An 18,486-nucleotide genomic window follows, 5' to 3' on the forward strand; every position below is an offset into this window, starting at 1 on the left:
ACTACACATAGACAATCCCTTGTTTCTAATAATCTTTTGTAGAGAGGTGTGGTAGCCTTGTTAGTCCACTTTTAAAGGTAATCAATAGAAATAAAACATGGAAAAGAAAATAAGATGATACCATTTTTATTGGACATAATACATTTCTTGATTAACTTTCGAAGGTTGTCCTTCTTCGTCAGATCGGAAATAAGCAAATGTTGGAAGATGACAGTATATATAAGTGAAACATCAAAGCATTCCAGTGACAGTCTAACAGGATGGGTGTGGATAGGTGAGAGACAGGAAGAGGGAGATATGCCGAAGTAAGCTTCCAACATAGACTCAAAAAGAAAAAATGGCACACATCCTTGCAATATATCCAGCTGCAAACTATGCCAAAACATTTCGCAGGACCCCACCGGTCATTCACAAAGGAAAAATATTCAACATTAAGGAATCTTTCACGTGCTCATCTTCCAATGTGGTATATATCATTCAGTGTAAAAAATGCAACGAAGGCTGCTACGTTGGAGAAACCAGTCAGATGCTAAAGAAGAGATTTAATTTACATAGACACCATATGAAAAATGCTAGTATCAATCAGGATGTCACCTCTGTGGGGCAGCACTTTCCAAAACCAGATCACTGTACCAGTGACTTAATGGTAAGAATCTTATGTTTCAACATTTTTATTGACAAACCAATACAGAAATAAAGCTTTCACAAGTGAATCTACAAAAGCAATTGTCATCTGTGTTCATTATCAAAGTCTAACATTGTTTTCTTGTCATCCTCCTGTCTCCACACCCATCCTGTTAGACTGTCATTGAAATGCTTTGATGTTTCACATATTAGTTCCAATCTAACGAAGAAGGGCAACCTTCGAAAGCTAATCAAGGAATGTATTGTTATGTCCAATAAAAAGGTCATTTTGTTTTATTTTCTATTGATTACTAATAATCTTTTGAGTTGACGGATCATTTCGTCTTCTTGCTACTATGTTTGTTTGAAAAGGAGCCCGGTGTTTGGGCATAGAATTGCATAGAATTTTATTTGTCATCAATACCAATGTTGAAATATAGGGTTGAATGACTATAGTATATCATGGGTATCCGAGCATGTACTTCACCACTAGTTGAAGGGGGAGGGAGGGGTAAAATGTAAAATTTGATGCCTAGCAACATTGTTGTGTGTTTGTGGTGTTTTTAGCAAATATGTTATTATTGTGTTATAGTGAATTGGTATTTCTTGATCTGTCATCAATAAAAACCGTTGAAACATAATCTTTTGAGTTTGCCGGTTGTTTGGGGTGTACTGAAACACCAAGCTCCGCCTACTGCCGACAAGCTCCGCCTACTGGCTTCAGCCCGTATCATGGGCTTGATTGGTGGCTCATTTCGTCTCGTGCTTTGGGGGTGGGGCCTGCCCTGAGGAGAAGATGGCGTTGATCGGCAGGGCCTACGTCTTCTTGTTCCGCAGGACGTCCACCTTTGCTCTGTCCATCGTGTTGGGCGCAGTCGTCTTCGAGCGGGCTTTCGATCAGGGAGCGGATGCGCTTTTCGAGCACCTGAACCGGGGGGTGAGTGGAGGGAGGGAGGGAGGTGACCTTGGGGAAGGGCACGAGCCTCCCTCTGGCTGTTTCATGGGCCGCCCGGGGGAGGCGGTGGAGGTCGTCTGGCTCGGGGGGGGGGGGGGGGGGGGGGGGGGGGGGGGGGGGGGGGGGGGACCGGTAGACACAATGAGTTTAGAAACGGCCCCCAACTGACTGGGGTTCTAGAGAAATAAGCTACCACTACCCCCCCCCCCCCCCCAATGTATTTCTATACGTGAGTCTCAGAAAAAAAAATTAACAGGCTGGGCTGAAATTTGGCATGTGTAAAAAACCGGTAAAAAGACACACCAGGGTTAAAAATAAGCCATATTGAACTGGGCTTAACACAGAAATAAGCCCCCCCCCCCGATAAATAGCCCAGTACACTTCTATAGGAGAAGGAGTTCCAGCTTGTGTAGCATAGAAAATTGACTTATAGTGAAACATAGCAGTTGGCTTCTTTCAGATGGCCTCTCCCAACTACTCCTCCCCCCCCCCAAAAAAAAATGTACTGCTCCAGCCCTAGATGCTACCCTTGACTGCCCCACAACAAAAGCATGCTCCCAATTAACTGTTCCACTTTATAAAAACAACTATATAACTGTGTTACCACCCCACAGACTGCCCCTCCCTCCCCCCCCCCCCCAAATAGCCTCCATAACTGCTCCAACATATTGAACTGCGCCACTCCAAAATCTGTTTTGCAACTACCTCAACCCACAAAGTGCTCTGATCCCCCCCCCAAAAAAAAAAACCTTGCAAATTCTACCCCTCCCCAACACATACTATATGTATACACAGAACATGCAACAAACACCTTCATACAAGTTGGAAAGAATCATGAATCATGCTCTTTATGCTTTTCCCACTTGTTTTAGTCACATCTGTAGTCTACTTCAGAGAATTTCAGTGAAAATAATTTATTTGTATCTGCAGCTTTAAGCTCTTCTGTGTAGTTGTTTTTGCCTGTTTGTCTCAGTTCAGAGACAACCAAAAGCCAAATCCTTGCATTTCACTTGCAACTTTGAGTTTTACCTAAATGCAGCATAAAGGATCATGTAAGATGCTGATGATATAGGTGAAGTTTCAAAACCAAATTAAGATGAAAAAAAAACCCCTCTATATACAGCTTTGGCCTTGATGCTGAATCTAATGGGCATATGCAAATTCCAGAGTCGGTGCTAGTATATAGCTTTTCTTATTAAAGAAAATGCTTGCACTTGCTTAAAAGCTGTGATTTAATGAGGGAGATATACCGTAACTGTAGTTTTGGAGGCAAATGATGTGGAATGACAGTGACTACCTAGCACTGAGGATGGCAAAGGGTAGGGCTAAGAAGAGTTTAGAGAAGAGAAATCCATAAACCATTATTAGGCAGGTAGACCTAGGAAAGGCACTGCTTATCTCTAGCAACAGTGTGTGTAAAAAGAAAAATGGACATAGAGAAAATATGACCAGTATATCAATATACTTCATTCTAAGTCTTGTCACTTATTTCCAAGTCCTGCTAACATAGCCATTAAGTAACAAGAGATTAGTGAAGTTAGTGATTGTATTGTTTCACTTCCTTCTTTTTTTTATTGTATTATTTACACCTCTTGATGAAATATGTTCACAAAAATAGCTTCTAACCTCACTCCTATATAGAGTAAGGGCCCTGTTTACTAAGCCTCGTTAGTGTTTATTAGCACGTGCTGTGTAGGTGCGCACAATATTCCTATGGTTATCTACTTTTAGTGCATGCACTAAAAATGCTAGTGCACCTTAGTAAACAGGGCCCTAAATATTTAAATAACTAATAAACTAAATAATACAGAAAATAGTGATTGCTGGGGGAGTGTCTGCATATACAACATCTAAAAGACATCAACTTCCAGTGGTTTATAATCATTGTGTTACAAAAATAGTCTCCGTAACTCCAATTAATCAAAATTGTGAAAAAAAAATCTGTCTATGCTGACCATGTTATTTATAAAATTCGATACTTACCATGAGCAAAAGGTATCTAAAATAGGTTCCATCACATCAAAATTTCTGCCAAACGGAGGGAGATTTTGGGCCAACAGAGTTATCTTTTGCCACTTGCTTCCTCAGGAGAGCTATAGTCCCAATGAAATATATAATCCACAGCTAAAACTTAAACAAGGCCCTAAGTTTGTACATGAGGTAATAGAGGGTAAAGTGACTTGCCCAAAGACAGAAGGGGGCTCATTTAGAAAGCACTGAGACTTACAAAATTTCGTAGGTTACAAGTGCTTTGAACTACTACTAATCATTTCTATAGCGCTACTATATGTACGCAGTGCACTTTCTCTAGAGGGCGCACAATCTAAGTTTTTGTACCTGGGGCAATGGAGAGTTAAGTAACTTGCCCAAGGTCACAAGGAGCTGCAGTAGGAGGAATTGAATCTAGGTCTCCAGGGTCAAAGGCCGTTGCACTAACCATTAGGCTGCTACTCCATTCAGTGGGATTTGAGCCCTAGCTTCTGTGGTTCTCAGCTCACTGTTTGTGGTCTGATGTGGATGTTGCTTTTGGAATGCACATAATCAATTTAACAAGATATGTATTAATAGTAAAGAATATATAAAAATAAATATGTGCAAATAAAGTCAACGTTTGCATATTCAGCTTTTGTATCTTTACTATTTGTACAACAAATGGCCAAGGGTGAACTGGACAGATAACAAAACTCAAGCAAAGAGAAGTACAGTGTTGAAAAATATAATAGACAAATATGTCACCAGGAAGCAATCATTTGGATTGATACTATACTTTCTGTGGCCTTGAAAGCAGTAGAGAAAAAAAAATCAAACTATTAAAAGGAAAATGTTGGCCTTGGCATTCAAGTTATCGTACAGATTTGATAGTCCAACCCTGGTGCATCTTTGTCCTTCATTTACTACTTTTGCAACTTTACTCTGAAGTATGATTTTGTGTGCTTTTTTTTTTTTTGTAGAAAATGTGGAAACACATCAAGCACAAGTATGAGCAGCCTGAGGAGTAGAATGGAGTTTGTGTCAGTTTGGGCTGACTGGTTTCCTTCACCAATAGCCATACAAGTCGTGGGGGCCAGGAAATGAGAATGAAACATTATAGTGTGGCGTCTTCCACCATCATGTTCTACCACAGCAACAAAACTGTGGACTTTTTGCCCGTTATTTCGACATGTTCTGCAGCAATTGAAGTGGTTAATGTATTCCTTGGAAATAAGTGTGACTGTCTACAGTTGGGCCAGCTGTCACCATTCATACTTAATTTGACCCAAAAGTGTCATTGCTAAAATTGTGGCATTAAAAGTCTTTCATGTCAGTCTGTTGCACCTGATCATCTTTTCTCCACCCCTTTGTCTACTCAGTGGTGTCTGCTGTTTCTCCTTTCCAGGGCCACACTTGGCTACTTGTTGGCTGACGGACCACCGCCATAGCAGAAGCTGGTTTTTATCTCTGCATTACCCACAGGCTGTGTCCAGGTCTGATTGATCCTAATGGATTGGAGATCAAACTCAGTGCAAAAAGTGCTGCCACAGTCCAGATTATCTTTTGTAGATGAATAAATCCTTACACTCTTGGGCAAATTTTGCCATGATGCCTGGAACTTGAACTCTGGCCCTTGGGATTTAATACCGCCCCCCCCCCCCCCATTTTTTTTTTTTAATGGGCATTGGCCTATAAAGTAATTTGCTGCACTCCATAGTGTGTGACACAGCTCTTTGTAAATTTGAGCCTTGTGGTACAGGTCTTGGTTTAAGTCAAACAAGAAGTTCCTGTAAGTTTGATTAGCACCGTACAGGGAGTGCAGGAAAACCACTGTTTCTTCAATGGTAACATATGCAGCTGCAGACAGTAAAGTGAAAGGGAACATATTGCAAGGTGGAGTCTGGGAGGTACACCAACTCTATTAGTTATTTGAAGGTGGTCTGTGCCAGAGCCGGTGGTGGGAAGCAGGGACAGTGCTGGGCAGACTTATACGGTCTGTGCCAGAGCCGGTGGTTGGGAGGCGGGGCTGGTGGTTGGGAGGCGGGGGATAGTGCTGGGCAGACTTATACGGTCTGTGCCAGAGCCGGTGGTTGGGAGGCGGGGCTGGTGGTTGGGAGGCGGGGGATAGTGCTGGGCAGACTTATACGGTCTGTGCCAGAGCTGGTGGTTGGGAGGCGGGGATAGTGCTGGGCAGACTTATACGGTCTGTGCCCTGAAGAGCATAGGTACAAATCAAAGTAGGGTATACACAAAAAGTAGCACATATGAGTTCTCTTGTTGGGCAGACTGGATGGACCGTGCAGGTCTTTTTCTGTCTTCATCTACTATGCTACCTGGAGGGGGGGTGAAACTGGAGGAGCGGATATGAGAGACTGGGTGAAGATGGGCTAGGGAGTGAGAAGGTGGTACTGATAGGGATGCAGGTCATGATGAAATATGAAGGAAAGAGGTAACTGCCTCTTTTTTTCCACCTATAAAGGGGTGCTGTCATACTGCTAACCACATTTTGGGAAGAAAGAAGGACTAATTTACTAAATGCTCTTTGCTCACACACAGGGCTGCTGCAGACCTTGGAAGGGATTCTTATCCCCCCTGTCCCCCTCCCCATACACTTCTCTTGAGCTTCAGTGAGGGCAATACCAAGTGATGAGGTCTTGGCTGCTGGCTCCTAGATTTGAAGAATTTATAAGTCAGGCCTTGACAACTTACAATTCATGTCAAAACTTGTGGACTTCTGGGTGCTAGGACACTATGAGCCTCTGTGTGGACTATACATTTCTCTCCTGATAGTCTGGCTCTTCATGCCCTAAATTCTGTCTTGTAGCTCACAGCTTTTAGTAGGCTTGAATCATCTCTACAGCCAGAGATCCACATCAGTGTTCATGCACTAAGAAGTCAGCTCCTGTTCTAACAGCAGTGACAGACTACCAGGTGAGGGATGTGAGAAGGGTAGGTGGAGACAGAAAGGTGCCTGTTGCATAGGGGAGATCTGAGTGAGGGGCTGAGATTGCTAGAGATGAGAGGGGCACTGCTGGGGACAGAGGGTGTGTTATGGATTGGGTGGTGGGAGGCTGAAAAAGGGTGGATGCAGTTGTCTGTGTGCTTTTGGGAGCACTATCAAAAGCTTGGTTTAGACACAGATTGGGAACAAAGCCTTAGTAAGTCAGGCCCTAAAGGAACTGTAGCAGATCTTGGAGATCTTTCTTCCTGCCCCTGGCACTTCAGCTTTAGGAAGGGGAGAGGCAGAGAAGGGTGGAAACAGACTCCTACATTCAAAGAAAATGTAAGGGCTGGTGTGGAGGTCAGAACATAAAACTGTGGACTGGTAGAGATTTGACACTACTAAAATGGGAGTTTGATGCCCTTTCTCAAATCGAGCTTAAGTACGCGTGTGATGTAATTCACATAAGATTGCATCTTCCCTTTCAGTTTTTGGTATGCCCTTTCTGTGAACTTTGATTTAAATGTAGGATTTACGTCATAAAAATCAGTTAATTCCCTATTGACAAGCCAGATAATACAACCACATGCAGGTGATGTCAGCAGCTGATGGACATGATCTACAAGAGCAAGATACTTGAACGTTCTGTTCACCACCATTGGCTTGACTTTCTTTCATCTTAAGCTATTCTTGATCCTCTTCAATCTGGTTTTCGCCCTCTTCATTCAACTGAAACAGCCCTTGCTAAAGTCTCCAATCACCAGTTCTTGGCCAGATCCAACAGCCTCTATCCTGATCCTTCTCAATCTATATGCTACTTTTGACAATGTCCTACACCTTGATACGTTGTCTTCACTTAGATTTCAGGGCTCTGTTTCCTGGTTTTCTTATCTCTCCCATTGCACTTTTAGTGTATACTCTGGTGGATCCTCCTCCACTTCTGTCTCATCATTTGGTGTACCTCAGGGCTGTGTCTTGGGACCTCTTCTTTTTGCCATCTATACTTCCCTTGGTACTGTGATCTCACCCCATGGTTTTCAGTATCACCTTTACGCTGATGACTCAAAGATCTACCTCTCCACACCAGAAATTTCAGCAGGAATCCAGGCCCAAGTGTCAGCCTGCCTGTCTGACATTGCTGCCTGGATGTCTCAGCACCATCTGAAACTAAACATGACCAAGCCTGAGCTTCTTATTTCCCCCCCTAAACCTATCTCTCCTCTTCCCCATTCTCTATTTCTGTGGATAATGCTCTCATCCTCCTGTCTCATCAGCGTGTAACCTGGGGTCTTCTTTGATGCCTCTATCTCTCTTCACATGTCCAACAGACTGCTAAAACAGGAACAAAATCTTAGAGAATAAAAGGTTCAAGGGTTCTCTTATCCCCTCAAACCAGACTATTAAGACCAACCCCCTTCCCCCCAAACCCACCCCTAAACAGTAGGTCCCTGTGGAGCCCCTTCTCAGAAACCATTAATGGCTCTATCACAAGCAGCTAAGGAGATAATAGACAAATATGGCGTCCAAACATCCAAAAACGTTTTTTGACATTTTGGGTGAAATCGTGCTCTGTATGATTCCCACATCATCAGTGCATGGAGTTTGTTGCACCAGTACCAAAATGTGTGTGTGTGTGGGGGGGGGGGGGGGGCTGTAGCTAATGATTTAAGATACATTTTTGAGCTAAAATGTATGCTTTCCCCCCAAAAAAACATTCTCCTTTACCCCAGGCTCCAGAGTAAGTCAGATGTGTCAACAGAACCCCCTCCAACTGCAAAAACAAAGGATGGCCCAGAAGGTGCTGCAAGTAAAGCTGGAGAGCCACCCAAAAGGCCTGAACCTGGTGACAGGACCACATACCATGGGCAAAGGTGTTATCGCAATCCTGACATTTTAGACAATGAGGAGTAGCTATGCAACCTGCAAGAAACGCGCGATGTTGCAAAAAAAAAAAAAATAGGCCCTATTCAGTACCTTATAGTGGCATTCCCAAAGTTTCACCTGATGAACCATTTGTGGAATAAATGTAAACATCAGCAGACTTACAGCACAACGCAGAGGATACCCAAGATCTCTTGAACAAGCATCTTGCAAAACTGCATAAGAGGGAGCCTGTTGCCATGCAGTAAGGAGTTTATGAAACCACGAGATAGATACTTGACCTGCAGCATCTCCCTCCAAAAACAGAGCCTTGATGCAAACCTGCGAGTCATACTTTTAGCAGGCAGGCTACAAAAATAGCTCGCTACTTGAAGGTAGGTAAAATCCTTCCAGGAACTGAAAACTTTTGGTGCAAATCCGCAAAAGATAATAAAGAACCATCAACATGTATCAGATGTTCCAATGACGAAATTCCCTGTGATTGCAAGTGCCGAAACACTTCATTGCGGTATCAGGACACTACTAGTAGGTAGCTGACCCCAAGTCAAAAGCAATTCTTTTCATAAATGCCAAAGAGGACACAACAAAATGCTATTACGGACACGGGATGGCAGACCTCTAGCCGGCAGGTGCAACAGTGCCAAAGAGTGCCAAGGTGTAAAAAAAAGCCAGTTTGAACAAATAGCCTGTAAATCTAGAAGGCTCCCATACCCGGTCCCTCAAATGGCGTAACAGAAAATCCTGATTATAAAGTTTGAGATCTGGCATCCCCAAACCCCTGCAACTCCAATTGCTGAGCAAATACTTCCAACGTAGTTTGGGTCGCTTCCCTGCCCAACAAAATTTACTGACCAGTTTACATAAGTGTTGTCATACTGAATGTCTTTACGCAAAAGACACAATGGATGGGTTTGTAAAACATAGAGCCAATGAGGGAATAAGACTGTGGCTAAATAATGGGTTTCTGTGCCTATGAACTACCATTTTGCTGATGATATGTGTTTCTCCTGGTTGGCCAGCAGTTGGTGATTGTTTTCTTTAAAGCTGTACCAGCAGTGATAGTTGTTTTTTTTTTTTTTTCTCACCTGTGAGGTAATTAATCTCAGTTTGGAAGAAGAGGGGGAAAAGACCTCTCTGCTGAGACCCTATCAGTTATATTCTGTAACTGGTGAGCAGCTATATTTCCTGTACTTTCCAGGCATTATTCAGGTAGTGATAAAATGTTTAGATGATTTATGATTAATCCTATTTCAGTTACCTGTTATTGCATGCTGCTTTCTCCATCTGTTTTATAGTTCACTTTTCAATATTTTATGAAAATAAACATAATTGTTTGTTTGCTCTGCCTGTCTGGACTGACTAAGAATCCTGGTGGTTTGGGTCTGTGAGTGCTGTCTGGGAACTGGGACCCCTGGGAGTGTGGTCTCCAGTAACCTAGAAACCACTGGGGATAATTTGAAAGTGGAAGACTCACCCAGAGGCGGTTGTGACCCAGGTGATGGGAGGAGGGTGCTAGTGTACAGCACAAGCAGCAGGTGCAGGTGGACCTGAACTGTGCTGGGAACAGACCCTCCAAGTAATCTGTAACCTCCAGACACAGAGCACAGTGAACAAGTGCAGCAATAACAGGGTCCCTTCCCCATTCAGTTTTGTTTTAGTAGTGTTAGATTAGCAGCATGCTGATGGCAACTGACAGCGGCTGTCAGACACTGGATATACCTGTCCTAATATCAGAGCAACTGGATGACCTCAGCGAGGAGGAGCCACAGGACCTGCCTATGCACAGTTTGAGGGAGACCAGACTCCTTGTGGGCAGAGGATTGTGAGCTGGCAGGGCTGGATGCCACACCAATTGAGATCTGGCAGATCTACATGGTAGAGCAACAGCGTCTGGACCAACAGAAACAAGAGGGACGGGAAGAGCGACAGCGGTGTGAGGAGCGTAAATTCCAGCTGCAGAAAATGAAGTTGGAAATGGCTTGCATCCAAAACTCCAGCCCATCCCCTGCGCCAAGGCCAGAGGCAGAATCCACAGCCTGGATTGGGTCCAACTTGTTTGCGCAGTTTGATGATACCTGAGGTGACATTGATGGATATTTAACTGCCTTTGAAAAAAATTTGCCGCCTCAATGAGATTCCTCAGAAAGACTGGGTGCGCTACCTCGGAGGAAAGATCACTAGTAATGCATTTGAGGCATTCCAAGGACTGTCTATGGAGACGTGCTCTCAGTTTGAGGAGGTGCACAAAGCTTTGTTGAACTATTATGCTATTGCCCCTGAGACTTACAGACTAAAGTTCCAGACTTTGCAAAAGGGGGCGGATGAAACAGCAAGTTTATGATTCAGCTACCAGCGTCAGCGGTGGCTCAGTGGAGCTGAGGTTAAAACCCTGGAGGACTGCCAAAACCTAATGGTCCTGGAGCAATTTCTTCAGTGTTGTTGTCCAGAGGTGAGGGACCATATTCAAGATCACCGGCCCCGCACTCCAGAGAAAGCGGCTGAGCTAGCGGCAAAAAAAAGTTGTCCTTTGCATTGGGATTTTTTATTTGCATCATTGGCAGCTTATGGCTTCACAGGACGTTTTTTTAATCAGTAATTAAAGCATTATATTCAATGTCCCAGGCGAGGGTTTTTGTAAATGGACGCGAATCTCAGGTTTTCCCCGTGCTTAGGGGGAAGCGACAGGGCTGCCTTCTCCCCTTCTTTTTGTGCTATCGTTGGATTCCCTTATTAGGGATATAATGGGGAATCTGGACATCCGAGTTATACGGCTAGGGTCCTATTGCTTTAAGGTGGCAGCCTTTACCGACGATCTTTTGGTGCATCATACAAAACCCCGGGAATCCTTGGTAGCTCTATTAGAAACTTTTCAGGAATATGGGGATTATGCAGGGTTTAAACACCCCCGAGAAGTCCGAGGCTTTATCGTCATCCTTACAATTGCAGGATGACTAGGGTCCGGACTTTCCATTGCGTTGGGCGGCTGGGTCCTTTCACTATTTAGGCGTTAGGTTGGCACTGGATGTGACATCATTATATTGTGTTAATATCTCGGCCCTCATGGAAGGTACTCAGTGACAATTGGAGGGATAGAGGGGCCTCCCTATATCTTTTGTGGGCAGGGCGAGTCGTTTGCAGATAGTACAGTTCCCCCGATGGCTCTATGTTCTCCAGACTTTGCCTCTGAGGATTTTGCAAAAGGACTTGAAAGATAGACAAAGATTATTTAGCCATTTTTGCTGGGCAAACAAAAAACCAAAAATACGGATAAATACTTTGTCAGTGTCTTGGAGGGTAGGGGGAATAGGATTACCTAATCTGAAACATTACAATCAAGCATGTTTGCTACAGCACTTAGGAGACTGGTTTGGGCAGACACAAATTTATACACCGGTGGACTTGGAGCATTCCTTTTTATGCCTTTAGTTTTTTTTTTCTCTGATACATCTCTCGTTAACCCAAACACCTAAGCAGTTGAGAAGGAGTGTGCTGCCTAGTCCTTTATAAGCAGTTTGGAGGGTATTAGTGGGGAAATTAGGAAGTAATGCATTGTACATCTGACCAACTCTCTATCCGGGGGAATGTTGCCTTTGGACCGGAAATGGATAATTTGGTTTTCCGGGAGTGGGAACGGAGGGGGGTCACCCTATTAGAACATCTGTTGGGGGAGGAGGGAGCGATGCTTCCATTTGAGAGACTCCAGGACCGGGTGGGGGACACATGGGGCAATCGTTACACATACTTGCAAATCAAACACTACGTCTCCACCTTGGATGCATCTCTTGTAGGGTACCCCTTGGGATCCTGAGTTCGGACCTTTTTCAGGAGGTGTCTGATTTGGGTCTTTTCCTCTCTGAACAGACCACCCGAACCCTCGTCCACTCGCTCGTTACCTCTCGTCTTGACTATTGCAACCTTCTTCTCGCTGGCCTCCCGCTTAGCCATCTATCCCCCCTTCAATCTGTCCAAAATTCCGCTGCACGTCTTATCTACTGCGTGAACCGATACTCTCATATCACCCCTCTCCTCAAGTCGCTTCACTGGCTCCCGATCCGCTACCGTATTCAGTTCAAGCTTCTCCTATTGACCTTCAAGTGCATTCAATCTGCAGCCCCCCTTACCTCTCTACACTCCTCTCCCCGTATGTTCCCACCCGTAACCTCCGCTCTCAGGACAAATCACTTCTATCTGTACCCTTCTCTACCACCGCTAACTCCAGACTCCGCCCCTTCTGCCTCGCATCACCTTATGCCTGGAACAGACTTCCCGAGCCCATACGCCATGCCCCCTCCCTGCCCATCTTCAAGTCCTTACTCAAAGCCCATCTCTTCTCCCTTGCTTTTGGCGCCTAACCACCCTCCCCATTCATGTTACCTACACTGACTACATAGTTTGTAACCTTTAGATTGTAAGCTCTCTTGAGCAGGGACTGCCCTTCCCCATGCTAAACTTGTACAGCGCTGCGTAACCCTGGCAGCACTATAGAAATGCTAAGTAGTAGTAGTAGTAGGTCGCACTGTTTCAGGGTTGCATAGAGCTCTTACTAGAGGAGAGCCTGACAGAGATTTCACTTTGTTTGAAAATAGGTAGGATAAAGATTCTGGGGCAAATCTAGCAGACTGAGATGTCAACGCCACACTCCAGGGTATACCCTCTTTAACAACAGATGCGAGACTGAGAGTGTATGGATATCGGGTGGTTTTGAGGGCCTATATGACAAAAGCGCAATTGGTTCATATAACAGACCTTGGAGAATCTGGGTGTTCTAAGTGTGGACATTCTCCTCATACATTCTTTCATGCTTTTTGGGCCTGTTCCAAGGTGCGGCAGTTCTGGGGGCGGGTCAGGGTTTTTTTTTGTCTAGATGGAAAGCAATATAAAGGGGATGGCAGAACAATTTTTACTTGATAAGCCTGGAGCCTATCGGTCATTGAATAGAAATGCTATCCTCTTGTGTCGCAAACTCTGCCTGGTGTCTCTGAAAGTCGTTTTGCAGTATTGGATGACTCCTGACCCCCCCCCCCCCCCCCCGGTGTGTTGGCATTGGAGGAACCAGGTTCACCTTTTGATAACTTGGGAGGCTCAGGAGGCAAAGAGGTCCCCCAAGCGCAGGCAGAGATTTGTAATGCTTTGAAATCCTTACTTGCAGATCTTGAGTCCTAGAGGGAGAAGCCTTATTCTCAATGCTTTATAAGTAATGCATGGGGCATTCTTGTTACTGTCAATATAATTTGGTAAATAAGAATTTTCCACACCGTATGGGATTTGAAGATAATATTTGTATTATCTTCTCACACGTTATAGTTTGCAGTGTTGCTGCATTTTGGGGGTAGAGGATGGGGGGAAATTATGGGGTTTGCAAAATGAGATTATTTCTTGTATTATAAAGACAGTTCAGTTGCTGCTATTGTATTGTTGACATATCTCTCAATAAAAATTGTTTAAACATAAAAAGCTGTCCTTATCTGCAGCAGCCAGGATCTAAGGATAGCCAGGGTCCTAAGCCAACTATCCCTGTAACCTCACAGACTGTCAGCAAATCCTCCAGTGTTCTCCAAAAACTACTTTAGGCATGAATGTCCTTGTTACCAGTGTGGGCGTATTGGACATTTCAAAGCAGATTGCCCAGATAATCCCAAGCCCACACTAAAAAGCATTTCAGTTCCTGCAACAAAGCTGGCAGCTTTCATGGATATGGCCCACTAAAGACAGAGGTAAATGAGCCCATAAATCTAGCTGTTGTCAAGTATTACGTAGAAGTTTATCAATATTCAGATGATAACAGCTGACTAGGATTCATTGCCAAGTGAACACCTAGATACAAACGAATCTAGTGCCCACCAGAGCGGAAAAGGTCCCCCCCCCCCCCCCCAATCCTGCTGCACCCTCTCCGAGCTGGCCAAAGCTTCCGACATCTAAATTTAGACTAAATCCTGCAAAGTCACCTTACTCCCTAAAACATTCCAATAAATTGGATAAAGAAGTCTGAGGATTTTGAAGATAGACCATAAGATCATCTCAAAAGCTGCAGTCTTGAAGATATAATCCCTTAGTGATACCAGGATTCATGAGAATTTCCCTAATTAAGGGATCAAGAATAAGCGCAAAAAGCAAGGAGGACTGTGGACAACCCTGGCGAGTGCCCTGTTGAACCTCAAATGTTGAAGTGAGTTGACCATTGACCCAAAGACAAGCCCTCGGTTGACAATATAGCACAGAAACAGCTTGTGCAAACAATCTGTGTATGCCATATGCCCCTAGCATCCCCTTGAGGCATCCCCACACCACCAGATCAAACGCTTTCTCTGCTTCAAAACTGAGTAGTGAGGGGATCCCCCCAAGCTTCATCCGTTCCAATGACGCTATAATTTTCCACAGATTCCTGGAAACCACCCAGCCACATACAAAGCCCACCTGTGGATCGCTTGAAGCTCAGGGCAGTGAGGAATACCTTATACAACTTCGCTCCCTTTCTGGTGGGGGCCCCGGTCTGAATTTTCTCTGAGAATAATATGATGGTGGTGGGTTATATAAACAAGTAAGGCAGGACCTGCAGTCATCTGATGATGGTAGAGGCGTCCTCCCTCATGAGTTGGACAGAGAAAAAACTCTGCTTGTAGGCAGCTCACATTGCGGGATCCTTGAATGTGGAAGTGGACTTTCTTAGCAGGCACTTTTGGACCTGGGAGAATGGGAACTATCCAGCCAGGGGTTTCACCTCACAGTGGACTGATGGAGTTCTCCGCTTCTGGACTTGATGGTGACAAAAAGGAATGCCAAAGTGCCCGAGTTCTTCAGCTGTTGGAAAGAACAGGGTTCAATGGAGATCAATGACCTACTGCAGCCCTTGGTAGACTGCATGTTGATAAGGATCACGTTGCACCAGGGTCGAATAATTTTCATAGCCCCAGATTGTCTGCAGAGGCCGTAGTGCAAGGATCTGAATCGACTGCAAGATGGAGATCCTCTCCGACTTCTGCAGGTATATGGTCTACTGAAGCATGGTCTGGTGTTCATGGAGCATCTGTGCCCCTTTGGTATTACAGCTTTGCCATTTTAAAATGCTCAGTTGATATAAAAAGGTTATTCTGATTCAGTCATTGCTACATTGCTTTAGGCTCAGAAATGCTCTACATTCATGGCACATACGAGGATGTGGAGGATGTTCGAGGGCTGCTGTTCTGGGTGTGGACTATCTCCCTTCTCTGCTCAGAAGACGTCTCTTACGGCTCACCTAGATATTGTTTGATTCTTGTGGGGAGTGGGCTGCTTGAGGCCTCCCTTTCATACGCCACAGAATGGAACCTTAATTTAGTCCTTTGGTCTGTTCAGAAGCCTCCTTTTGAGCCACTCTGGAAGGCCTCCTTGAAATATCTTACACTAGACAGCGTTCTTGGTGACTGTTGTGTCAGCACATAGGGTTTCAGAGCTTCAGGCTTTCTCCTGTCTGGATCCATTTCTTCATTTTTTGGAGTCAGGGGTCTCTCTGCATATGGTTCCTTCCTTTCTTCCAAAAGTGGTATCAGCATTTTGTGTGAACCAATCTGTGGAGGCTCAGTTTTCTTCCCTGAAGATTCTCAATGTGTATAGACTCCTCATTAGATATTTGGAAGTCATGAATGAGTTTTGCAAATTGGACTTTGCGGCACACTCAACAGCAGGTTTTGGGGTGGTAGTGTCAGGATCCCACCCGCTCTACGGTTTACTTTTGAACATCTCACAGGTGCTGGAATGATGGGAAGCTAAGTCTTACCTGATAATTTTCTTTCCATTAGTCCTTCCCACTATTCCACAGGCTCAATTGAGGTTTCTGAGATGTTCATTCAGTGCAAAGTAATGGGTCAAATAACGACTGTCACTTCCTGCATATCTCTTGTCCTCTATCTGAGTCTTCCAGAGATGAGAGAGATCTAGGTTAGTGAGTTGTTTAAGGTTGTTGTGTTTATTCTGAGTTTCCCCTTTCTGCTTGTCTACGTAAATACTGAGGAGCTGGACTGGATGCCAAGAGAGAGGTGTCTCAGCTCAGTTTTCTATTTCCACCTGCTGGTTGATGGACTATTCCACTGGTTCTGGAATAGCGGGAAGGACTAACAGAAAGAAAACTATCAGGTACAACCTAATTTCTCTATATGCAGAGTTGCAGCATTTCAGTTCTAAACTTTCACAACAGTGTAAGCACCAATGTAAGAATGCTGCTTCTGATTAGTTTTTCTATTCTTCAGAAGTTGCGAAGGGATTAGTAGGGAAATATTCTTCTAAATATATGAAAAATCCATTGCTTAAAAACAAACAACCCTTCAGCAACAGAGCTAGGTTGGGTGGCGTTTCAGTAGTTCATGGTAGATAGAGTGGGAGTGGCCTAGTGGTTAGAGTGGTGGACTTTGGTCCTGGGGAACTGGTTTGATTCCCACTGCAGGCACAGGCAGCTCCTTGTCACTCTGGGCAAGTCACTTAACCCTCCATTGCCCCATGTAAGCCGCATTGAGCCTGCCATGAGTGGGAAAGCGCGGGGTACAAATGTAACAAAAAAAAATACCCTTTTAACCTGATGTAACATGTAGATAGCAGATAAAGTGCAGCCAGTATGAATTTTTTTTCCTCCTTTCATGCTTCAGTGGTAGAGGTCATTTTGCTGAGATTTGATCTTGATGTTGTATGATAATCAAATGATAGTGTGTTATCTAATGGAATATCTAATGGAACCTTAATTTAGTCCTTTGGTCTGTTCAGAAGCCTCCTTTTGAGCCACTCTGGAAGGCCTCCTTGAAATATCTTACACTAGACAGCATTCTTGGTGACTGTTAGTAAAGATCGGGAGGCGGGGCTGGTGGTTGGGAGGCGGGGATAGGGCTGGGCAGACTTATACGGTCTGTGCCAGAGCCGGTGGTGGGAAAGCGTGGTTGGGAGGCGGGGGATAGTGCTGGCAGACTTGTACGGTCTGTGCCAGAAGCCGGTGGTGGAAGCGTGGTGGGAGGCGGGGATAGCTGCCTGGGCAGATCTTTACCGGCTCTGTGCCAGAGCCGGTGGTTGGGAGGCAGGGCTGGTGGTTGGGAGGTGAGGATAGTGCTGGGCAGACTTATACGGTCTGTGCCTGTGCCAGAGCCGGTGGTTGGGAGGTGGGGCTGGTGGTTGGGAGGCGGGGATAGTGGTTGGGAGGCGGGGATAGTGCTGGGCAGACTTATACGGCCTGTGCCAGAGCCGGTGGTTGGGAGGTGGGGCTGGTGGTTGGGAGGCGGGGATAGTGCGGGGCAGACTTATACGGTTTCTGCCCTGAAGAGCACAGGTACAAATCAAAGTAGGGTATACACAAAAAGCAGCAAATATGAGTTATCTTGTTGGGCAGACTGGATGGACCGTGCAGGTCTTTTTCTGCCGTCATCTACTATGTTACTACCTCAGTCTTGCTGTAAACTATTTCCTCCCTTTAGAAATACACAGCAATGATTAACCATTATCATCACTGCAGATTACAGCATCAGGATCAGACCTAAATGTTCTGGGGATTCTGCATGGAAATCTTCCCCACCTACAAGTCTTCAGTACTTAACACAAAATGATACTTTTAAAAGCAAATGAATTGAAAAAGAGGATGTCTATATGAGGTAGCACTTACCCTTTTGAGAAAAAAATAGTTCTAAAACACCTGACTCAAATACATCGATTACTAAAATAATTTATTTTTATCATATTCTCTTAATACACCAAACAGAAATCCCAGCCCATAGCTCCAAGACTAATAAAGCAACAGAGTGAATGTTTCTAATGCAACTCCATTGCTAATAATTATTTCAGAAACAAGATCATCCCATTTCTTAATGCTGTTTTAATTCTGCATTCATAGTGCAAAACAGACAGTAGCACACAATGGAAAGGTCTCCTTGAAAAAAGAAAAAGGCAACACATGGTTGGGGGCTCACTTTATAAATCAGAAAATATTTCCAATCTGATCTAATGTACTGTTGTTCCTGGCTGTTTGACTAGCAACAGGGTTCATGTAAAGACTGCACTGTGCTATTGCATATGTGGCTGTTTTTGTTACAAATAATCTGATCTGATACTGTAGAGCAGTGATGGCGAACCTATGGCATGCGTGCCAGAGAGGGCACACAGAGCC

At 44.5% G+C, this 18,486-nt stretch overlaps 1 protein-coding gene across 1 annotated transcript; it reads left to right on the forward strand.

Moving 5' to 3' along the window:
• Positions 1 to 1,390: 1,390 nt before the first annotated feature.
• LOC115480083 (cytochrome b-c1 complex subunit 9) lies at positions 1,391 to 4,883 on the forward strand. The gene is made up of 2 exons (XM_030218531.1): positions 1,391 to 1,561; positions 4,531 to 4,883. Exons 1-2 carry the CDS (start codon positions 1,421 to 1,423, stop codon positions 4,576 to 4,578), a joined length of 189 nt encoding a protein of 62 aa, XP_030074391.1. The 5' UTR covers positions 1,391 to 1,420; the 3' UTR covers positions 4,579 to 4,883.
• The last annotated feature ends 13,603 nt before the right edge of the window (positions 4,884 to 18,486 follow it).

This window comes from Microcaecilia unicolor, chromosome 11 (genome assembly GCF_901765095.1).
Source record: "Microcaecilia unicolor chromosome 11, aMicUni1.1, whole genome shotgun sequence".
NCBI lineage: Eukaryota > Metazoa > Chordata > Amphibia > Gymnophiona > Siphonopidae > Microcaecilia > Microcaecilia unicolor.